The 25,033-nt window shown below is 39.6% G+C and overlaps 1 protein-coding gene across 2 annotated transcripts; it reads right to left on the reverse strand.

Annotated features, from left to right (window-relative positions):
- Positions 1-452: 452 nt before the first annotated feature.
- pdcd6 (programmed cell death 6) lies at positions 453-22,848 on the reverse strand. Of its 2 annotated transcripts, none has more exons than XM_059326538.1 (6): positions 22,627-22,848; positions 17,399-17,460; positions 3,862-3,906; positions 2,694-2,852; positions 1,389-1,498; positions 453-779 (listed from the first exon to the last, which is right to left on the reverse strand). In XM_059326538.1, exons 1-6 carry the CDS (start codon positions 22,710-22,712, stop codon positions 681-683), a joined length of 561 nt encoding a protein of 186 aa, XP_059182521.1. In that variant the 5' UTR covers positions 22,713-22,848; the 3' UTR covers positions 453-680. The 2 variants fall into 2 exon arrangements, with proteins under 2 accessions (XP_059182521.1, XP_059182520.1); XM_059326537.1 differs by having other exon boundaries at positions 2,682-2,852.
- Positions 22,849-25,033: the final 2,185 nt, after the last annotated feature.

The following is a 25,033-nucleotide window of genomic DNA, read 5'->3' on the forward strand; positions in this document are numbered from 1 at the left end:
TAACCCCTACCAAAAATTATAGGTTCTAACATTTGAAGATTTTGCAGTTAAAAATAAGTTTGTACAAATATGGCATGTAAGCTGGCATGTCAGTGAATCTCGAAGCAGGACATCACCTGCTTTCACCGTTTTTGTAAACATGGCTTTGAGCAAAACAGGGCTGAGGAAAAGACAAGAGAAAGGGAACGCATGCTTCAACGTGGGGTTAAATTTCCCTGAAAAGCATGCAATGCATTTTAAATCATATTTACAATGCATCATTTTCACTCTCAACAGAGTTATTTTTTTAATTGTACCAATTAAAGTTAAGACGTTAAAAAGTTTGTTGACAATAACAGACAGACTGACAGACAGAAAGACAGGATGTGTCCATAATATTCCCCAACACCAGCCCAGACGTAGTTCAGATTTGTCATCAAACAAAACACTACAAGATTTTTTTCAAACACATGAAGCATTGTAGTTGCACCTCCAGAAAACACTGTCATCTGAGGGGTATTGCAACCTCAAAATGTTTTTCTTTGTATTCATTTAAGAAATTTGTGTGAAACAGCCCAACTGGGGCTAAAAATTAGCTTTAAAAAAATCTTGTAGTGTCCACCATGGCAGACATCCGGGAGGAGCTGGTAACTTTGGCACAGTTGTGTCCAGTTGTGCTCTTTTGTGGTGATCCGTGTGCGTTATACTATATTGAAGACCATGGATAGATACTGTTCATATGAAACCTGGATCCAGCCATCCTGGTCTGTATCGTACCGCCTGAACACGTCAGTCAACCTCTGTGGAAAGAAGGGAAAAAGAGTGAATTCAACTTCTCATTTCAATTTCAATCACGATTTTACAGCATTCCCATCAGCACATTTCATGCATTTACTGCCATTGTTAACAGACATTTAACACTGGGTCACTGAATAGTATAGCTTCTTGAATTATTTTCCCTATACTTCTAAAGATGCAGGTAAATATCAACGAAAGGTAATTCATTTAAACGGCAAACACGTCTAGAGCTACTGTGAGACGTTGAAGCACTTCAAAAGCTACTGTATATCCTAGTGATCCTGAAGAGCTGCTTCTGTATTAGTGAGAGGTTTTAGTTACGCTTGGCAGCTTCCATTACAATTGTATGCGTGTGTGAAATTATTAAAACGGAACGTACAGGCTCAAGTGGAACTTCCACTAGAGATTAATAATCTAAAAGGGAGGATTGTAATGTGTTTCTTAAATATGCATAATTAACACTTCCCTTTGAATCTTATAAATATAAGAGTAGCCTCAGTGTGATGCAAGTAGTAAACCTAAAGACATCCTATACCCCTTGCATACGTCTGGGGAAAAAATGGAGTAATCATGTCCTAAACAGTGTATTTTTATTGATGTGAATCCGTTACCTGTAGTACAATACAGCACTGGATGAAGTCATCAAAGGCAACCTGTCCCTTCCTCTGACGGTCGAACTTCTCTATCAGCGTGCAGTAGAACTGATCTGATAGACGATACCCTGCACACAACAGCAAACAAAACATTAACAATGTACTGGACATGTGTTTGCATTTCTTGGTTAGTAACCACTGTAGACAAAGCCTTGTGAAAACAAATGTGACCTTGGAAAAGTCCTGGCACCTGAGGCTCCTCTGTTGTTAGAGGACACAACTCTTAAGTTAGCCTTTTTTGCAATCATCAACATGATACATACGTGACTTTTCTCAAGGTTTAACTGAAATATACTGTCAGCAACACCTTCAACAACATATTGCCTACTGCTCTTCTGAAATTAAGTGAACTTAAATAATATCCTTAGAGATTTTGCTGGACACATGGTACAAACACACATAATCACAAAGGCAAACAGAAATATTGCAAAATCAAACTGAAGTTGTATTTTATTTGCCAAGTTACATTTGTGTGGATTCATGTTAGCTTTGTCAGAAATATGAATGTTTTTTGCACCGAGAGAAAGTCTATATAAAGACACATGAATCTGCTGCCCAATATTCATGTTTTGTTTTTATTAATTTAAATGGCCAACAACATTATACACCACTTTAAGAATGTGTTCTCAACACAACAGCAGTGTAATGTAAGCTTTCTAAAGCTTACATTTATTAGAAAACCCCAAATCCAAAAAGTTGGTACTTTGAGTAAAATGTAAATAAAACTCAATGTAATATTTTACTAATTCTTTTTGACATATATTCAATTGAAAACTGAACAAAGTACATCTTATGTTCAAACTGATAAGCTTTTGTTTTCTATAAATATACACTCTGAATTTGATGCATTCTGTTTTTATTTAAGTTTTACACAGCATCCCAACTTCTTTGGAATGAGGGTTGTACACTACTCTGCCACAAGCAAGTCTCATGATAGAAGCAGTAGAAAGCTATTGCTTCTGGTTGCATTACAACTCACAACTTACAGCCATCACCAGTAGGGGGTGCTGCAGCCCCCTCAGCACTTCTAGTGTCCATGTTTAAAACCTAACCTAAGTTATTGGCAACATGAATGGGATTGGCAAAGTATTCCTTAAACAAATAATTTCCAGTTGCATGCTGGTCCAAGCAAACATACACAGAGCTACAAAAAAAGACTAAATCTGACCTTTCCACCCAGAGAAAGGACATTCCTAGAGACAGCTATGGAGCCCTCCACCACATCCATCGAATGTAAATATACAAGCATACTTTGCTGCTCACCGAATCCAGTTAGCGCCTGTTTGAGCTCGTTCTTATCGATGAAGCCAGAGTTGTCCCTGTCGTAGGTCCGGAAGATGTTCTGCCAGTCTGTGATGTACTTCCACACGCCGGCAAACTCGTTGAAGTTCACCCCGCCTTTATTTTCCCTGTCAAACATGGCTGAGGGAGAGCGGGAGGAGGGTGAGAATAAGGTACATCATAAGAGACATTTTTCGCTCTCTGTCTCATAAACACACATTTATACACACAGCTCTAGAGCAGCATGTAGTTGGGACAGATCCTGTGACATGAAATCATAAATGGAGCCACATATAGTTTAAAACGCTGTCAGAGAGCAGAGAAGTGTAAACAGTGGGTCTCACACTTGACTGACTCCTGCCTCATAAGACATGGCAGAGAAAGAAAACTGCTCGATCCCCTCCACCAATACTCCAATCCTCACCCTCATGCGGTTCAATCCAATTACCTCCCAACAAAGGAAGTGTTATCACAGGATATGCTTCTTGCTGGGGGACTATTAAACAATGGATTTACTGAGTATTGAACAGTAGGACGGGGAGGCGATGGAATTATAGGGATTTACTCTGTGAGTCACACAACAAAAAGGAAACAAAGTACATATGGGATGCAGGGAAAGATATTTTAAACATATTTTTGTCTAAACTGGAATGTAATAGCAGAAAATGTGCTTTGAAGTTAAAAACTAAATTGGCCACATTGTTTCAGATGCTAAAGGAGAGATAATGGTTAAAATAAAGAACAAAACATATTTAGATTCATTTGTCGGACAGTTAAAAAAAAGCTGCAAACCTAGTCTTTAATTACACTGCAGAGTTTAAAGTTATTAACCTCAGCTGCATAATACAACTGTTTTAAGAGTGCAAACAGATCAATATTTGGAGTCTGAGGCAATCGGCAGCTGTCTTTTGAGACAAACTTTCCCATTTCTTGCTGATGTTGTCTTCTCCTGTTATTAATGGCTGGAGGTTTCCACTACAGCAGCAGTTACTGAGGCCAAAGATAAGTTTGGGTCTGCCCTCAGTTTGCTGCAAACGGTAATTCATTTATCCGGTTGTCATGGCAAGGAGGCAAATAAACAGCTTACATAGTCTGAGAACAACAGGCAGTTGTGTTAAAGTGGAGCATGTCACTGTCAGCAGCTACTTACATATGATTGAGCGCACCGTCACTGGGTTGAAAGGAGTCCATGTGCCTGTGAGACAAAAGAATGCCAGTTAGAAACATACCAGTCCAGTGAGACCAGTGGGCTATTTTAGTTTCTATAAAAACAACAAAACCAAGAAATGGCTTTTGACAATCATTCTGTTGCTAAAACTAGAACCAGAAGACCTTTGGGTAGGTTTTACACATCAGAGGTGGGATAGCGTTGTGTACAGAACATGATCAAGCACATCTTGTGCCAGGCTGGAACTTAAACATTTCAAGGTTGTACACAGAGTTCAGTTTTCAGAACAAAAACTATCTGAAATCCATCCAAATATTGTAGACCAATGTGACAGAGCGATTGCTTCATCTTGTAACCTCTGTAGTTTTTTTTTTGTCCCAAACTACATAAACTTTGGCAATTAGCAATTATTTACTTATCTTGACAAAAGTTCTTAGAATCGATATTAAGATTTGCCCCTTTAAAGCAATAAAAAAAGATGATTCTCAATTGAAGGTAACTCTGCCAATTTTTCATGAATAGTATTCTGTTAAAGATCATTTTAACTTCTTACAAACTTTAACGTTAACTTTTTAAATGCATTTATTTACTTGTAATTGTATTGAGTATTGTTATTCTTTTATTTACCCCACTTTTATATCGATCTGTTTATAAGTATCTTTATGTTTATATGTTCTAAATATTCATGTATACTATAATTACTTGTAGCATTGTTGTTATCTATGCTGTTGTTCTTTTTGTAAGGTGGGTGGGCTCCCTGGTCCCTCTTTGAGGCCCCTGGGGAAATTCATTTCACAAGAAAAATGGAAGACTTTTATACTTCTGTTTTTGTTTTTTTATGTATTCCCAATAAAAAAATATTAACAATAAATGAGAACAACTAAACATAAAACATTTATAACTTTTACTTTTCTAGCCATTAAAGACAGAAGACAATGCAGCTACATAGGTGACAATTAAGTTGTTTTCGGTAGAGATTTTTAAAATTGTACACAGGCGCCGAGTACAGAGGCTACAAGCTGCTGCTAAATACGACTTTATGTATAAAAAAGAAACGGTTTTCTTTGCTTAATTGGGGCATGAAAGGAGACATTTGAGTGTGCTCAGGAAGATAAATCCTTCAGTCTTCAGTTTAGGAACAAAAAGCAGTACATTACATTAGTGGGCAGGAACATTTAGTGGTTATTTAACATCTTCAAATAATGTCTTATATCAGATGGAAGCCAGGGTAACATTGAATGACCTAACTTCCATCCATAGTCTCCTGTAATATCCCCTCCACTCCCTTTCTGCTGTATTGTGACATTTTGTCAGGCGATCTGAGTGGAGACAGATGATGGACAGGGGTCATCTTTGACCTCTCACACTAACAATGCAGTCACAGGGGAAGTAGATAAAAGCATTCAACACATGTCAAAAAATACATGAAGGAGGGGGTGAGTGACATATGAGTGCTTTCAAGGAACAACTGTTTTTTTAAGCAGTAACATCATAATTATTAATCACAACTGAAATAAAAGCAACTTAAAGTCTTTAAAAAGTGACTCGAAAGCAGTTAAGTTTTGTGACTTCTTATGGCCTTTCCCTCCCTCAAACATACAAAAGAGTTATTTTTCACCCACGAGATGAACTCTTCAATCTTATGTGAATATACCTGTCATTTATATGGCCACAAAAAGACTGACTGGGCTTTAGTTCAGCAGGGTGTTTATACTTTATGGCCCTCTTCACTCTCAACCCTCAAGACACTGAGATTTATCAGGGCATCTAAATCCTTGCTGACTCACCATCTCACTTTATTACAGAGAGCCCCGGCTGTTCAGGACCAGAAATAAAGACAAGTGAGTGTGGGAGGTTGCGGGCAAGAGAGAGCAAGTAAAAACATAAAAGAAGAAAGAGAGAAAGAAGAGAAGAAAGAGCGGAAAAAAATAAAACAGGGGGATAGATAACCAAATGAGCAAAGGTAACAAAAGAGACAAGAGGAGATGAGAAGGACAAAACGTTTGCAGTTTAGTTTTTGTTGCAGCAACCTGAACTCTGTAGCCCACTTCTGCTGACCTAAGATTCCTCGCTGCAACTCTATCTGCAGACCCTAAAACAGCATCTGCAGAGCCTTTTTTCACACTGTGTTGCTTCTGACTGCTTGTTTTTGATTTCCCACCACAGTTTAGCTATGCCAGCAGTAAGCAGGTTTGCAGTGTGAACCATAAGAGCTTAGATTAAAGAGAGAAGTCTTTGAAATTGAGCGCCTCATTTTAATAAAACGGTGGAAAGCAAAATAGGCTATTGAAGTTATAGCTGCTTTATCTTCACCTTGATTTCACCTTTGAAAAAGTCCACAAGTGTCCAAGAAAGGTGAGAAATAGCTTCAACACCTCAAGGTTTTGGGGTTCCAAATATGTACTCCAGATTTTACTCCAGTGTTCAAAGAGGACACTCGACATTTCCTTCCTCTTACATGGTTTGTTTTATTGATGGTGAGGCTGTCTGGGACTGTGGGTAGAGCTGTTTTGGGACCAGGCCTGAGGCTCATACTGAAACTGGGGTACTGGCCAGAATCTATAACTGTATACTATCTATTGGAGTGCTGATCTAAAGCAACAAACATAAAGTATCATAAGTGCATTGATGCGGGACCAATTTGTAGAAGCCAGTCAGAGTAACAGCTGTGTTTATCTGCTGCAGTGCAGACAACTTCAGGTCTCCTAGTTGTTTTTTAATAAATGGAAAACACTTTCTGACAAACTGAAATTGTAGAAACTAACAACAGCTGTGGATTGTGTATTTTCTCAATGAGATTTGTGACATCCGATCACACCAGGGTGAATCAACAGGCAGGTCAGATTTACTGGTATAAACTCTACCACACTTCCAACAATCTCTTTACAGGAGTTGCAGCAGAGCTAATGAGTAGTACAACAACCCACTTGTTTGTTCAGCTCTCTCCACACTGAAGTGCACCTGACATGGTTTCCAGTGTAATTATTTAGCTACATTGCTGGTGCTGCTTTAGACAGTCAGTCAGCTGGTTCATCACTTTGATACAGACTGAAATATCTTACTTATTTGATAGATTGGTATGAAATGGTGTACAGACATGCATGTTTCCCAGAGGATGAATCCTGGTGATCCTGTCTTTTCCTCCAGTGTCAAATGCTTTATTGGTTTGGTACTTTGGTATACGACCATATAACTGCAAACCAAATGACAGTCCCATCAGCCACAGCTGTAGTTTGTGATTACTGCTGATTAGCAAATGTTTTTGTAAGCCTTCAACTACAGATAACTGAAAATGGCACATTATTACTGTTCTTGTAGTGGGTGGAAACAAGAATTCAACAAAGTACATTTTTTCCTGGTTAGGCCATCTGAAACATGCCTTTTCAGTGTCAGAATGCTCAGAAGATATGTCGCTTGTGAAAATTGGTTCCAATATTTACTTTCGTGATTCATTAGAATAAAAGTGGCAAAACTGATGTGACACAGTTTGGTGCGGTGCCTAATCTCAAACCAGTTCCTCACTTTTCAACAGCCAGAGATCCAGCTCTCAGCCAGGAAAACTGGTTCCAGAGCCGCAGCAACATTTTGCTGGTCTCAAACCACGCACCAATACCAACAAAAACGTTGTGACAGCCATTTTTAAAAACACACAGCTTCACTATGGAGGCAAAATTAAAGCAGATGTACCAGTCGTGTTTGGATGCCAATGAAGGCTCACAAAGCCAGGAGCAACATTTGTAGAGAGACGATGTAGTCCACCATTGTTGTTATTATGCCTGAAGTTGGCGCTATGTGTGTGGGAAAGTGGAGACATATACAGACATATACAGTGACATAATGGCGTTAGTGACGTGAAGTTGCTCTGTAGCCTATGGAAAAGCAACTAGGTTCTGAAAACGTTCGCAAGTTGAACTGTGAACCAGCACTAGAAGTAGGTTTGTGTTGGTCGAAAAGGGGTAACAGATACAGGACATGACTTGTCTCGGATTATGCCTGTTTAAAATGATAGCTGATGTTTTTGAACTGTAACTTCTTGTTAGCAGGTGGATACACCGTCCGATACAGACACTAATATCAGCCAATATAAGCCTGGCTGATGCATCAGTCTAGATCTACTGTGTCATTGCCAAAATGTTAATTTTCAAATTAAATCTGCAAGATGGCCAGCCTTTCAGACAGCCAAAGACAGACGTGACATCAGAAAACCTTTTGTAATGTCTGAATAAATGTTAAGCATTAAAGCTATCAGAGAAATTGCCAAAGGCGGAGAAAGGAGAACAAGCTGTGACCTTTCCTTCCACACTGATTCTTCTACTCACGCACACACACTTTTCACACCAGTAGCTAGCTGTGAGGTCACCACTGTATGCCAGACAGACTGCGGCTGCCCGGTGTGAGGTGGTCGTATTGGTTGAGATGTTTGTGTGCGTCTGTGGGGACAATACAGCCTCTGTCCAGTACACACACTGGGCTCTCTCACTGGTGAGCCCAACTGCCAGTGGTGAGATGGAGAGAGAGAAGTGAGGAGGAGGAGGAGGGGAGAGAGGGAATATGGGAGGTGAGGAGAGGAGAGAGGCAGGCTGGTGGAAAAACAGAGTGAGCTGACCGCAGTGTACACACATACATATAACGGCTGTGCTGGAGCTCAGTGAGACACTTGTACATACACACTTGACGTATGCAAGCACACATGGACATGAACTTTTGCACATAAACCCCAAATATTCAGCCATACGTCTTAAAGTTGTTTCACGGACTTGAACCAACACACACAGCAGCTATATTCTGTTTTCCCAAGGTGATGGATTGACTTTCAGATGTAAAAGGAAAATAATTACAGTTCACCTTAACATTAACCCATTTAAGCCGGGAAAGCATTACCACATTTCTACCATTAAAACCGGGAGCGCTGTTGCATTATTCTACCATTAAAGCCGGGACAGCAGATACGTCGTTTTGTAGTATTTGTATTTTTTCCACCTATTTTCGGTCTCTTGGCCAATGAAATGCATCAGAGTGTTGCAATGCAACATTGGACTTTTCCAGAACTTTGAAATCATGGCGGAAGACGACTATAGCGGAGGGAGCTCAGAAGTAAGTGACGGAAGCGATCTTGATGAGAACAGCACCGGCGATTTTATTGCTGATCCGGACTTTGAACCTTCAGAACCAATCGACCGGCATTTATGGATGAGGAATATGTTTTTAGACTACATATTTTCACCGAAGAACAGACAGATTTGTGGCCATCTAGAGATAATAATATTATTAATATTAATATTAATATTAATATTAATATTAATATTAATATTAATATTAATATTAATATTAATAATTGATTGTGATGATGATATAAGAAATCGTGACTGTTTATGTCTCATATTACTTTATGCATCGTTGAGTACCCTGAAAAGTGCAATATATAAAATGTATTATTATTAGTAGTAGTATTATGATAACTTTTTTTTTTTTTTATTACAGTAGGCTAATGAGAACTATGTCTATTTCTTCCAATGGTCATATCATATTTGCATCTTGGGATTTTTATTCAGCCAAATGTAACATTTGCTGAGTTTGTTGATTTAAAAAAAAAACTTTATTGAAGGTTTGGACAAATAAACTCAACTTCTCATGAAAGCCACGGGTATAAGCTCTCAAATACTTTTTGAATTTCATTTCTATCTGCTACAGAGGCGGAAAAATCTTCTGTTGAATTTCCAGAAAAAATTCAGGTTTTAGGGGGTTCTTTCAAAATCGCCCATAGGTTTTCCAGCCATTTTTTCCAGGCGTTTTAGGCCTAAATGGGTTAAGGCAGGATGGCCAGGGGTTGAACATCACTACAACCATTTTAAAATTACATCACCTATATTTCCAGTCCTGATATTCATATTTTAAACCATATGGTGTGGTATGTACACTATAGTTTAACAGTTTGGCATTTATGTTTTTCTTTTTTTCTTCAATAATGACTATTTTATTAAGACACCAAATGCATAATTTACATTCAAAATACTTTTGGCCCCAACGGAAGAATAATTCAATAATTCAAACTTCCATTTGGTCAATGTCCCCACAGTGTTGCATGACAGGGAACAATACTGTTTTCCCCAAAACAGCTTTAATTTTGAATGTGTTTTTCAGTCCAGAAGATCATAAGTGACCATTGAGCCACTATGGTGTAAAGGCTCAAAATGTTTTGGGAAGCAGTTTTTCTTTGGGTATTCTGTAGCAGACTCAGTGGTGAGAATGAACAAGTTTAAACTGTGATTTGATGGTCCATCTTATGCAGTGGTGGAATGCAACTAGTACATTTACTCAAGTAAAGTACTTAAGTTCATTTATTTCCATTTTATGTGACTTTATCATTCTACTCCACTTCATTTAGCTGACAGCTTAAGTTACTTTTTAGATCAAGATTTAACATGAAAAGCATGACTGATTTAATATGATTAGATGGGTTGTTGTTTTTTTAAATTAAACTACATTATAAAATAAAAAGTAGTTTCAATAAGCTTTGCCTTTACAAAAATAAAACGCTGCTTACATAAATGCATCAATACAAATAATCTAATTATATATTTAGAATATATAAAACAATCTTAGAGGGGTCATTCTGCATGAGTACTTTTATCTTTGACACTTTCAGTACATTTTGATGCTGATATTTTTGTGCTATTACTTAGTTTAGTTTTAGTTAAGTAAGTTTTGAATGCAGGACTTTTACTTGTAGTCAAGCAATTTCGCAGTGTGATTAGTACTTTTGCTTAAGTAAGGGATCTGAATACTTTTCCCACCACTGATCTCATGTTCAGCTGATATTCCCTGGTCTATTTTCAACAGTGCTAACCTGCCGACCAACATTCTATTTCTATCGCGAGCTTTGCTAGAGCAACACGCCTGTTAATTCCAGCTTGTTATTGGCATTAATGTGCACTGTTCCCATTTAAATTTGCACAGTTTGATGCAAAACTTCCCAGTTCTTATTTTTTTCTAATGAACAGTTGCTCAGAGGTAACTTTATCTCTTTCTGCCTTAAATGTATGTACAAAATTGTTTTTTGTTTTTTTTAATTCATACAAAATAAATATGCATGAAAATAGGCCTTTCTACGAGCTAAAAGCAATAAAAGTCTATTCAAAAATATAGAGTAGTCCTTTCAGCCATCTGACTGTACCGAATCAAGCTTTTGTGGCAGGCGATTCTTAACCTTTAACAGCACTGTAAGTACAATACTTAAAAACATCAGCACTGCGTCCAGTCTTTTATGACTGACAATACTTCAAATGTGTGAGACACAGACCAGCAGTCTGGGCTCAACGATTCCAGTCACTCATAAACAGCACTGGTGCCACAGACCATTAGCCAAAAATGACAGGGTGTGTGAAGCATCTCATTCACTATTCAGCTATAACAGACATGACTAAGGGGGTCTGAAGTTTGATAACAGGGAAAATATTTTAAAAAGCTCAACACTGGGGGAAAACAGTACATGCTCACTGTCGCCGCACTCAACTGCAGTATAACTGAGTTTTACAAAATGCTACAAATGTAAAAGTATAAATCCAAGAGTTGTTGAACAAGCTTCTGCAGTTCAGCCAACTCTGCAATCTGCACAGCAGAGCACGCCAGCACTCTCTCAATCGTATCAGCAATTTTAGTGGCTATTACTGCTCCTACACACTTAAATAAATAACTCAAGGAGGAGTGTAAATCTGTGAGTGCAGGAGAGTGGAGGAGCATGACGGCAACTTGGTATGATGTCTACTCACTGCTGAGAGAAGGGAGGCCAAAAAATTCTATATTTATAGCAAATGGCGCAGTTACAAGGCGTACACACAGCACACACATGCACATACACTTCAGCGGCACGCAGCCAATCGGTGTCTCATCAGGGATGATACTGTCACACCCAGGACTGATGGAGGGATGGAGAGAAGGAAGAGAGAAAGGAGGGTGAATAGAGAAAAAGACTAGAGAAAGTGGGACTGAGTTAAGGGAGTGTGGGCGAGAGAAAAAGAAAGGAAGTTAGAGGGAGAGAGGACAAACCGACAGAGGACACAGCAGGCAATGAGTCGGTGCCATATCCTCCTGAGGAATGTAGGGAGATGAAATAAGAGAGGAGAGGAGAGGAGAGGAGAGGAGAGGAGAGGAGAGGAGAGGAAAGGAGGGGAGAGGAGAGGAGAGATTTTTCATTTTGTTTGTTTCTAATAAACAATAAGCAAAAGAATTATCTGCCAAAGACAAATTCAGGCTTATAATGCTGTTTGTAACACTAGAAGAAAGTGACATAAATGTTTGCAGTGAGCATAGAGTCTAGGGATGGGAAGATATACAATTTTATTGATACCAATGAAATCCAACTCTTTATTGATTCCCTTACTTTTCTGTGTGAAAAACAGTAGTTTTTTATAACAGATATCTACCCCCGGTAATGGACATGCTGCTCAGTTGGAAAGCAGCACACTCTTGCACAGTGTCAAATACACAACAGTCCTGGAATTTAAGCACAACTTGCAAAGAAAGATGTGTCCCCATGCTGCTGGTGTTTGCACACTTACTTAAAATGATATTTTACAGACATTTCAAGCAGAGTGTTGTCATCTTTCTTGGAGAAAAAGTCACATTTTGAACATTTATTTCTGTCTGCCATGAATCCTTGTTGTAAGCAGCATAGACACAAGTTTACAGTCATTGTTTTGCAATGCACAAGTCTCACAGAAACAATCCAGCATTAATTATAGGAAATGATAAGCTTGGTTGCTTACGATTATAATGAATTGGACAATCTGAAACCAGTTCTCAACTGAAACTGGTACTACATTCCTATTCCTAATAGAGCCTCAGAAGAATCAAAACACTTGGGTCAGAAACAATGGAAAACAACCTGCAGTGTTGGCAGTTTTTTTTTTTCACGTGGAAAAAAAACGATTTAAAAGCTCAGCAAAAGATTAGAGGAATTGTTAAAATGCAGGACAGAAACATGGGAAGGGAGGCTGACAGATATCAGGAGTGCAAAGAGAGAGCTACTGAAGCTGGAGTGCTGAAAGGTGAGATAAGAGTATGTGGTGCAGAAACGGCAGAGGATGGAGGAGTGTAAACAGCAACAGTGAAAAGCCCCAACACGCCCTGCATAGCTACACAGCCTCCTGGGCCTTGATACTCTCTGCACTGTGCTCCCCTGAGGGAGGAGGGGAAAAAGCAGAGAGGAGAAAAGAAGAGGTAGGTGATAACGGCAGAGGTCAAGAGCGAAAAACAGCAGCATGGCAGATAAAGATGGTTGATGGTGTGATGTAAATAAAAGCAGTATGTGCAGGAGGAATAGAGCCACGACAGACTGACAGACAGTGGCAGGGTTGGTGGCTTTAGCAAGCCAACTGCAGAACAGGATGCAGTGCAGTGTGTGTTCAGCTTCACTGGCTCTGTTTCATATCACAGTGAGCCTAATGAACTGGAGGAGACTGGACCGGGAAACCTGCCGTTCACTACACGCACATACGCAGCAAGGTGCACATATACACAGCGCTGAAAAAACAGAGGTGCACGCTAAGTCTGTCAAAAACAAAAAGGCTGTTTTACTGACCCTTGGTGCAAATGCAGACAAATACTCATGCATAGATGAACACACGTGTTCATGCATGCATGCACAAACACACACTCACACACTAATCAGTATGCTGAGCCAGAGCCACTGCGCACCATGATAACAGCTTCTTTCACTGCTGCTGGCTTCAACACTTCTGTTTTTTTTCCTCCTCTGAAGTGCCCAGAAAAAATGGGTTTCACAGGAGAGTAATCTGTTCAAAAGTCTTTGAAAAACTGCCTGAGCAATTCAGCCATAAACTTGATGGGGAACACATTATATTTTAACGAGAAGACAAACATCAGCCTGTGCTACTATTTCTACTCAGCTCCAAAATACGCGACTCATTAATCGTTATCGTATTTCAACCCAGCTGTCTCATTGTGAGGAAGGTCAAGGGGCGATGCTGGTGTATTGTTGTGTGTGGGCAAAAGACAGATATTTAACCAGCCTGTTACTCTTCTCAGTCCAAGCACAGAGCAGAGAAGATGACCTGTATCATTTATTCAACACTGCTCCCCAAACAACCTTGCAGAATCACAAGTATACTTTTTTTTAAAGGCACTGGTGGGAACGGAACCCTTAATCCTGTCTGAATCCTCCTCCTCCTGAGCTACACAGGACCAAGAGTGAATGCATTTCCATCACTAGTAGTTGTAATTCTCATGCTCTATCCCTGGGTCCTTTTCATGCTGATTATTTTCTCTCAGTCTTCAATCTTTCTCAGATGGACTCAAGATTTTGCAGCACAGAAAACACTCCTTGCTGGAAGACAAGATTTTTTAAATTGACCCTTCACTATTTCTCGCCCCCTTGTTGCTGTCAGGCACCGATCCAACTTTTTCAGTACCAATAGCAATACCAGGGCTCTTAGTATTGGCCAATACGGTGCATCTAAAACGGTGCATCTCATACCTTAAAAAGCTGTACGCCCACTAGCCATGTTTCCATTAAAGTAGAAACTAATTTTGAAGTGGAATTTTACAATGTTGCATTAAATGCAAATAAGCGACAATAAAAAAGCTGCATACATGTTCAAAGAAGAGGTTGCTAATAGGCCAAGTCTTCAGGAATTGGATTCAATTGGGGAGCCTATAATTGTTCCTTTATGTCAGTTTATGTTCATTATGTCAGAAATTATTCGGAAAAGGTGTTTCCATCGCCCATTTAGCACATTAACTATTTTTTTCGAAAAAGACAAAAAACACAAAAACAAATTTTTCATCAAGCTTTTCTCATGTGAATCTTCAAAATGCGCATAGAACTTTGTTGATGGAAACATGACTACTGTGTTCAAGTGAACACAGTGACTGGGATCATTCATTTATGTGTAAGACAGTATCAGACTTGACCTAAACATTGCTTACCTAACTTTAGAAATCTGTTATATATCATTAAAATAATGAATTGTGTAACATCAACTTGGTTTGTTTTTTAAAAGGCAAATTTAACAGGAATTACAATTCAGGTGCAACACTTGTACACTTTTAAATTTTGTTACAAATAGGTCAAAACTGAGAAACTGAAATTGTAGTATATCATGAAAAAAAGTAGTATCTAAACATAGAATTTAATTGAATGGATCAGCTCCATCAATAACTGATACAAGTACTGATATAAAATAATGAAACAAATAACTGGATCGGTGAATCCCTACTATCAATTCTTGCACATTACATTACATATACAATGTTTACAGTAATAACTGCTTGAAATGTTTATTCATCTTTTAAACAACATGTCCTTGAATTAGACAGTGTTCTAAAGAAAAGTTTTCAAAGGATCAGTATTGTTAAAAACCACATTAAAACAGACCTTTTTTAATTAACTCTACTTTGTTCATCTCAGCGAGTGCTGCATCGCTGCTCTGGTTTATCACAGTGTGAATGTGATGAATACTGTTGACTGACTGAGTTCATACATGGAGGTCGGTAAAATATATGATTTGCTCAGCTCTGAAGCCACTTATGATGAGCGAAGAACAGCATACAAAACATTTGTGTAAAGTCTAACATTATTTCCATGTGTAACATGATGGCAGGCCAAAATTCAACTTAGCCAGTGTCTGTAGTCAGCCATAGACACTTCTGGAGGGAAGAACCTTCACTCTGTAACACCGCTGTACAATGAGAGCAGACTCTGTGTTTCTGTATTTCCAAACAATCCAGCAGGAAGAAGTGTACTCTCCTGTGGATCGTGACACGCCAATTTCAGGAATCCCAGTCTCCTAGTTAATCAATCATTTAAGCCATATCAATGATTTAAGCTCATAAACATAAAGGGTAACTATGTTGTTGTTCCAGTGTGGATAGTAAATACAGATGGACAGAGTTAGTCTTCCCTTCATGTTAAGCAAAAGAAAAATAAGGTGTTTCAGATCTTTTTAGGCTACAGCTGTTTCAGTTAGTCACATACATATTAAATAAGCATTTAATAAATGCATCTCAGTAATGACAGATACCCAAAATAGTTAGACATATATAATAGTGTATACAGGGGGGCTGCAAAAGTAGGTATACAGTAAGGATTGTTCCAGTATTGCCGGATCTCACCCCTACGGACTTCTTTTTCTGGGGATGTGTAAAAGATAGGTTTTTTCGCACGCAGGTCACATTCTGTTGATGCCATGATTAAGTTCACATGGGAAGCTTGCCAGAAAGTTGATGCTGATAAAGACCTTCGTACCAGAGTGTGCATGGGTGTCCACACTCGACTAGTGGAGTGTGTGAATGCTGTGGCCAAACAGTTTGAACATCTGAGGGATTAATAGGTTTAATATCATCACACGTTTTGTTTTCCATTACTGTACACCTACTTTTGCAGCCCCCTGTGTATATATATAAATATATATATGTATATGCTTACATGACAAACCAATATGTTCACCAAACGTAATGCTAACTCGGAATACAGGTTTTCCAGGGTTAAGATCAATCTAATCCAAATTTTTGCAGGGCGGAGCTGTTTAAGGTAAATGAGAGTAGAAAGGATAGTTAACTTGCTGTGGTCATTTGACTAGTTCAAAAGAAAATGGTGATTGGGACTTGCTGTATGTCACTTTATACAGAAGATAGCCCCCAACAACGGTCACAGTTCTTTGTTGTACTGATTTAAATGAGAATGTCTGCTTCACGACTTTAGCCTACACTCTGATATAGTAGCATCCAGGCTTCCACAAGGTGGGAAAACACTATAAATTGGAAGTAGAAGTCGTAAATAGTGGGAAGTAACAGTGGATTACAACTGTAGGTAATAAGCTGGTTAACTATTGTAAACAGTAAGCTACTTAGACAGACTTACTAATGTTGAAGATCACGTGAGAGCATGCAAACATCCAGCCCTTCATCACTCTTGATTTCATAAAACTACTTGCGTCCCTGGCTTTTAATTTCTCCACTAAGGGTAAAAACCCACTTCCTGATCCATCCCTCTTCTAGCTTCCCTCCATAGCAGGACCCTCCAGATGTGGGTGTGTGACACTGGTTGGACTGCTGTGGATTGTAACCGCTCCACAGCAGCACTTTCAACCAACAGCCGTTACAGCGCCGAGACGGCTGTCACCACAGGGACTCTGAGGAATATCTAAGTGTTTTCTTTGAAGCTGCACTGATTAACTTTGCTCCTGCTTCTCTGTTGTCTTGTGACAAAAATAAAACTCCATTCATTTTCACCTTCCACTCTGGGATAAAAATAAAATCACAATCCATTTTCTGCTTAGGCTTGGCAGCTGCTTAAATCAAAGAGTGGCTGAAAGCAATGGTGTGTAACGACGGGGAGATGGGAGGGAGACGGAGGGATCAAAAAAGAGGCAGAGAGGGAGTAATAAAAGGGAGAGGACGAGGAAAGGAGAATGAGACACAGAGACGGGGCACATGTGGTCAGAAACAAGGAGGATGAAACAAAGAGGGAGCGGCAGAGCAGTCAGACACTGATACTTACCATTCGATAAGGCCTGCTGAAGCTCTGAGTCTGATATCACTCCACTCCGGTCCTTGTCAACCCTGGGGAGGAAAACACAGATTAGATACCGCCTGCATTAACCACTTCACACACCCACCCACTCAACACACAATAGCAGCAGGCATCAACACTCGCCAGCAGAAATTTTATCCTCCTGAGCGTGTGTTAGTATTTCAACAGTCCACAGAGAATGAATGGAGTTCTATGATCAGGACACACAAGGCAGCTTGTACGCTCGTAGCTCCCCTGAGACCCGCCAGCTCCGAGCATGTGTGTGTGTGTGTGTGTGTGTGTGTGTGTGTGTGTGTTGATCCTGAGACAGCACAAAGTGAAAGTGAATGCTGGCAACCGTCAAAGTAGTGCTACCAGCATACAGAATCAGCTTGAAAGACACTCACAGGGTGTAACATATTTTTAAAGAGAGAAAGAATGACACACTTCCCTGTCTGTACCTGTACCGTCACCACCAAATAAATATAAAATACCTCAGGAAGTCTTTCAGCTCCCAAAAGCTCAAAATGAGGAGTCATTCACTACAATTTAGCATGATAATAAAATAAACTCTAATTTTTGCACCATCCTCAGATCCATCCTAAGACTGTAGCTCCACCTTTCCAACTTTCAATTTGGGCTTTGGAAAACAATGAAATCTCACTATAATCCATAAAATGATGAATTGATTAATGAAGAAAATAATTTTCAGTTTAATCAATAATAGGGCTGCAACTTATGATTATTTTTGTTATTGTTGTTATTGTTATTGATTAATCCATAATTTTGTGCATCTCTTAAATAGGTCTTATATATAACACCATACATCAGAAGAATGTTATTGGAAGTTGCTGGAGCCCAAGGCAATGTCTTCAAATCACATTTGTGTCAGAATATTTATTAAGTGTGCTATGGACACCATGGATATTGTTTGTATGTCCTTAATAGAGTCTAAAAATGTAGTAAAATAAAGTAAGTTAAATTTAAATATGTAAAAGTAAAGTACAATCTCATAAGTCTAATAAAAAAAATAATAATGTTAAATTTGACAAAAGTAGCAAAGTGATGTTTAAGTCAAGCCTCATGATGCCTTCAACATAAAAGTTCAAAACACAGGAAAACATCACACTGCCAGAGACAATCAGCTGTTTCTTCAGTAAATATCATGTCAGAGCTAAAGTGCACACCAAGGGAAGAGCTGGCTGACCACAAAGCCACACTAGGCGTGTTTCCACTGAGTATTTTATGAGTACTTTTTGGAAAGCGTTTTGGCTTGGCCCACTAGTTAGTTCCCCTCGGCCTCTGTTACCATACAGGTACTTTTGTAGCAGCCAACCAACAGAGTTTAAATGTGACGTAAATAGTTCTGCGACACTCACATGATTATTCAGCGACAAATTTGACCATGACGTCAGTGACGCAACGCTGACAACAGACCGACGCGGCAAGTCCAAACAGTCAAGACATCAACATGGAAGGAGAGGAGAGCGTTTGTACTCCTGGGCTTGAAGACCGTGCACCAGACAAGGATGCAAGCCATTGATGGCGCTGTTATGTTGTGGTTGTGTCAAGTTCTACTCACGTCATATCCCACCTCAACCATATCCAATCAGCGTCGACTAGTTAGTGGCCGGTCAGTAGCAGCTCAGAAAAGAACCTACCCGAGGCAGGTACTTTACTTTATTTTACTTCTGAGCCGCTAACCGGTGAAGTTGGGTATATCTTGGACGGATCCTCTCTCCCAAGCCACACCTATCGAGGCTCACTAGAGGGAAAAGTACCTGATGCGCTTACTGAAGTGTCTAAATGGAGGTCATAGGGAGAGATGAATAGGCTGTCAAGTTATTATTGAAAAATTCTCAGTGACTGGATGTGTCTTGGCTCCATCTTCTCATTAGCCATCATTAAACAAATAGTAATTGGTTGAATAAAGCCTTTTACCGTGTGTGGATTAGTGTGAGGAAACCTTGTTAATATCTTCTAGGAGTTCTGTCTTTCTTCTTGTGTTTGATCAGAGTCAAAGTAGAGCTTACAAATACTTTCTAGACATGTCATCATCTCCTGACCGACATCCAGCAATTTTACGTCATGAAAAAAAAAAAACATTCGGGTAGTTTGGAATGAGCAAGCATAAGAAAAACTCTGGCAGATAAAAAAGACATAACAAAGAGATCAGAAAGCTGTAACAGCATATAGTTTTCAGATATTGGATTACCCTCATTACGTTTTCGCTTCCTTTTTCTTTTGATTGTTAAATAATTTCCCTAAATAAACAGCAGCTGAAATGAAAATAGTTGGATACATTTGCAAAACCGGGAGTGTTTCCATGAGATGCATAAAAAACAGGCTGGACTTTGGAACATATATAACGGGTGTACTGAAATGCAGCTTAGTCAAACATCCAGTGACTCAGTTGTTCCTTAGCAACCTGCCTGGCCCAACCTGTTGACACGGAGCACACTCGACAAGCTGAATACCAGCAGAGAAGAAGAAGGAGGAGAGGAGACGGGGAACCCCCCACAGAAAAAAAAACCTCAGGCCCGGCCCAGTGCTGACTTTGTGGGCTGAGTTTCCGCTCCCAGCTGTGACGCTTTATATGCGGTTATATCTCCATGTGTGCTGCTTCCGTGGCGGTGATCAGCTATAAGTCTGTGTGTCCTCGCTTTACACCCCCCCCCCCCCCCCCACCCCCCACCCCCACCCCCCCACCTAAATAAAGAAAAATAAACATAAGGAGACCTGACTGCTCTCCTTGGGGAGAAAAAACAGCTTTCAGCACGCCTCTATAAATGAGAGCTTTGTCACAGTGAAAGTGAGGAGCGGTTGGGTTAGTGCAGCGCAGTGGGGGTACCCAACCTTCACCAAACACTGATAGATTAACTCAAAGAAGTGTGTGTGCGTGTGTGTACAGAATAAGCTCTCCCCTTTCCTCCGTCCTCCTCTTACCAACTCACTCAGTCAGCCTCAGGTGAAGTTACCTCGCTAGACTTCTACGATAAAGTGAAAACATCATTAAAACTACCTCTTGCCTGCAAGCGCAGTCAGTTAACCATCTGGTGTGTCCATCTTCTTGCCGTCAAATACAGAACTCATAGGTAAAACAGCAGGACGACATAAAATACCACGGCTCGGTTATTATGCGCACATTTTCCCATGTTTCACTGTTTCCTATTGAGCAATCAGGTTGGAATACGGCTTGGGAACAAAGCTCGCCCTACTTTCCACATAAACGATGTCATTGTGGCTCCCATAATGGAAAAAAGCCCTTCTAAATTAAGGCTGCATTCACAAAACCTTCCAAGGAAACCCTGGTGTTCAAGAGTCAGTTTCCATTTGCTACTTTTTGTAAGTTTTTGTTGTTTAAGACGTGGATCCAATCATGGCTCTGTTTCGTTAGGCAGCCCACGTGTCTCAGTGATCACATATAAAGAGAACTGAAGCAGATCCTACAAGATCTCTTTGTTACTTAAGAGTTTGTTGTCATTCCAAAATGTTCGGTATTCATCCAGAGGTAGCAGACAGTCAGTGATCATGTTATACTTGCATAGCAACACATCTGTATTGTTGATCTGAACCCAACTCAAAGCCTGATGTTGTCTTGACTCTCCGAAGGGTTGGGTGCATGTATGACATTTTTGTCATACCAACGTCATTCACTAGAAAGCAAGCGAAACAGGACTAGAATTGAATACATCTTTATAAATAGACAGAATTTAGTGGCCGGCTGCAGTCTAGCTTTAAAAACACCTTGAGAATGAATGGCTTATACATTAATTATTAGACAGAGTTATAAAGTGTGACTTAAATCTGAATGGATACCTAAAGCCGGTGCAACAGTGGGATGGTGAGTCATACATTGTTAAGACGTGTGAGACAGGGATTGAAAGGCCTCCCGCTTAAACTCTGCTCTATTGACTCTGATCACATGACTGAGGGAATTCCGTCACTGCTATGCCAGATATCTACCAGGAGGCAGCAGATGAGGCAGCACAATGCTCATGTGACGGATGACTGTGTGTGCAGTCATTAAAGTCATATTGTTGTTTTGTATGACGTTAAATGATGGTGACTCCATATGTAATGTGTGCACAGTCATGCTGTTTGCGTGACTGTGAACAAAAGGTTAGGAATTTGTGAGAGACACAGAGAGAAAGCATTTACATACATATATATATGAGGGAAAAATGTGTGTATACCCAACCTGATTTCTGAGCGGTTTTGCGCCATACATTAATAATTCGTTAAGGGTGCTACAAGCCTTGCAATGCGTGCAGCTTCTCAATGTTGTGAGAAAGCAAAACAGCAGGACAAAATCCTCTGCAGTATTACATAACTCTATAGCTTACTATAACCAGGGGCCATAGCATATCAAGTGTTTCCCTCTGTGTCTACTACTGTGACCTTCTTGGCTGCTGACACACTTTTCACTCAGGCTATGGTGAAATTGATGACTATCAGGGGTTGAAAGACGCCACTGATACTGTAACATCAGCTCAAGAACAAACCATACAGCCTATGGTTATGTTGGACAGAGCTTTCCAATGTATTCATGTCAGCCTCCCATAAATAGACACACACTGCGTCATATAGACTCACAACTGTCAGATTTTTTTAGGGAACCCCATCTTGAGAGGATATATCACTGCTGACTTGGTGCAGATATGGTGCAGACACAGGCAGCTGAGTGATTCATTCATGAAATATTCTCTCACATCTTTAAATGAATAAATATAACTCTTTTGCTGGAAGAGCCCAGAACAAAAACCCCTTCAAGGACTCCTGGAGGTCCTTGGACCCCAGTTTTTAAACTCTCATTGCTGTAGGAGACAGTTCACTGATTGAAACAGCTGTGACTTCATTTCAAGATAATTTAACGCCAATAAAGGTCTGTAACACTGACACACAAGCTGGGTGACATGAATCGCTAAAGGCGATTAGTGTGTTGTAGTTACACTGTGCAGTAGTATTTCCAGGAAGCTCCACAACTGAAAGGGTAACCAAAGCAGCAAATTTGACTGCGGAGCCCTGCTTTCATAAGAACAGTTATGAGGATATGAGTGTAAAGGTTCAAACAGACGAGCTGAATGAAACATTTGGTGTCACCACCCAGCCCCACTCTCTTCCGCTCCGCGCTACAAACGACAGCAGTTTTCACTGCGGAGCGGAGTGAGAGACAGGCAGACAGCAAAGAACCAACCCGCCTTTCCCCCACTCACCTCTGGAAGATATTCCACAGGAAACCCTGGTCCGGAGGCGCGTTGATGTGCGGGGGAGCTCTGTACGGACTGTTATGATACGCCATTTTAAAGGGAATGCTCGGACAAAAATTGAGCAAGTAAACGCGACAGACCGTGCTTCCCCTCTGCTGTAGTTTCTTCTGTAAGCAGCTTCAATCAGGCTCCACCACCCGACGTTCACGTTGCTGCTTGTCGGCGCCTCCTCCTCCTCGCGCACAGAGGCGTGGCCAATCATTCACCACTACCCGTAAGGAGGGTGACGTCACACTTTCCGCTCCTTTCAACTGAGTAAAAATAGAAACCGTAATGTTTAGGCTACCAAAACCGGTGTTAAAATTAGAAGGACAAGTACCTAAACATGTCATCTTTCCACCCCCAAAAGAATTGCGATTTAAAGATGTTATCACAATACAGTCATAAAGTTTAAAGTTCTACCCTGTGTCCCTGCCTGGCTGCCTTAATTGTTCACTAAACTATTATTACATGCCTCACACTGTTAAAATAATCGCCTAAGTAATTTTTTGACAAAATTGTTTGTTTGTTGTTTTTTTTTGCCTAAATCATCTCCTCATGACGCCGGCCACCTATGGTAAAATCGCCTACATCCTCAGTTGATCAGATCATGTGATTTAAAGATAATCACTTCTTTGACAATTTGTCACATTCATAGGCATCAGATAAGAACCCAGCAAAGAAGAGCTAGAGGGAGATTGTTTAGTTATCAGTTTAGTTTATCAGTGTTTTACTGTTGATACTAATATTGGTAACACTTTACTCTAAGGTGTCTACATAAGAGTGACATGAGCGTGTCATAAGCATGACATGGGATGTGTCATGAACATTAATGACACTTTGAAGTAACATTAATGCTCATGATACTTGTCATGTACTGTTTCTGACAGGCTTGTGTGACTCTTATGTAGACACCTTCAAAATAAAGTGTTATCTTGCTTAAGTCACAAAGGCATGTTCAAAAAATTACCTAAGTCATTTATTTCTCTTAAGTTACATAATTTACACACAGTGGTATAACTATGCCAATAGCCATCCTCTGTTACATCCTTTTTGAGTGAAATGACCAATAAATGTCATATGTTACACTTTTGGTGAAGTTTTTTGTGTTTCCTGCAAAACTTGAAAAAAATGAGTTAGGCGATTATTTTAACAGGGTGACAATGTGAAATATAAAAGTCCTAAAAATAATGTATCTCATCAAAATCAATCTTGCTAGAATAATCTGTTATTCTGTCTCTGTTGTCTGTCTCTGTGAATGGGGGTCACTATCTGTTGCCGTAGGTCACTATCCATGCATGTGTAATTCACTATCTGTGTATGTGCCCTCTCTGTGCATTTATAGATTGATCATGCAAGCTGCTTTGCTATAATGCTCATGTGCTAATATTGTTGTTAAACTATTGGTAAACTAAATACATTTACTCTAAATACATTTACTCCATCTGCTTAAACTTCCCCTGCCCTACTAAGAATAAGCTTCTATTATCACAAAAATATGTATTTTATGTGGATATTGTTTCGTTGCAAAATCTGTGTCTCCAATAATATCTCTGCAAATCATATCAAGGCAGGAGTTTGTGTTTTGAAAGCGGATCGAGAGGAGGCACCTTCTGGAGAGATCAACCTACATTCTTAGAAAACTTTAACTGGGTTTAGGGGAATTAGACTGCAACCAGCTTTCATGAACTGACCAGCCGTGTAATCAGGGAAGTGAAGATTGAGAACTTAGATGTCTCCTGCTCATCCTGTCCCCATCAAACGATCGGCACAAAGAAATAGGTGAGGATTTTGTGTTGGAGTCAGACAATTTAATTTTAAAGGTTTCCTCAATGCATTTCTCAACACGCTCTTTTACTTTTTTTATGTAAAACGCAGAAAATAATTATGATGACTCATTGTGAACTTTGAATGGAAGATTTGCAGATTTTATAAAGCTGATTTAGTTGTGAAAGAAGAATTATAATACCATTAGCTCTGGGCAATATCGCCCCAATATTCTGCCCCAATATATGGGTCATTTCACATGATACAATAACATGTTTTCTAGTTATTCTAAATACATAATGTATATGAAATATCCACATGGTAACGCCTATTTCTGTATACTCCATACGCAAAACAGCATCTCTATTGTTCACTCCAGCTTCGCTCCTAAATGCATGGATCAGATCGTAAAGCGTCATTCAAATGACTGAAAATTCAGACTTTAGACTTTATTGTCTCAGAGGGAGATTTGTTTGAAATATTTCTAGAACGCAGACAAGTCGCTGTTGATACAAATATATATAAGATAGACATTTTTGTATTGATTTGAAGATTTTGTCATCACCCTGTTGTATCCATTTTTATTTTTAATTATTGCATTGCATTT

Source organism: Centropristis striata, chromosome 23 (genome assembly GCF_030273125.1).
Source record: "Centropristis striata isolate RG_2023a ecotype Rhode Island chromosome 23, C.striata_1.0, whole genome shotgun sequence".
Classification (NCBI taxonomy): domain Eukaryota; kingdom Metazoa; phylum Chordata; class Actinopteri; order Perciformes; family Serranidae; genus Centropristis; species Centropristis striata.

Coding starts and splice junctions, on each gene's coding strand:
- pdcd6 (XM_059326537.1), bottom strand. CDS start 22,712: ATGGCGTATCATAACAGTCCGTACAGAGCTCCCCCGCACATCAACGCG. Junction 3,907..17,398: donor TCAGCAGGCCTTATCGAATG/GTAAGTATCAGT, acceptor TTTGTCTCACAG/GCACATGGACTCCTTTCAAC. Junction 1,499..2,681: donor TGGATTCGGTGAGCAGCAAA/GTATGCTTGTAT, acceptor TGTTGTGTGCAG/GGTATCGTCTATCAGATCAG.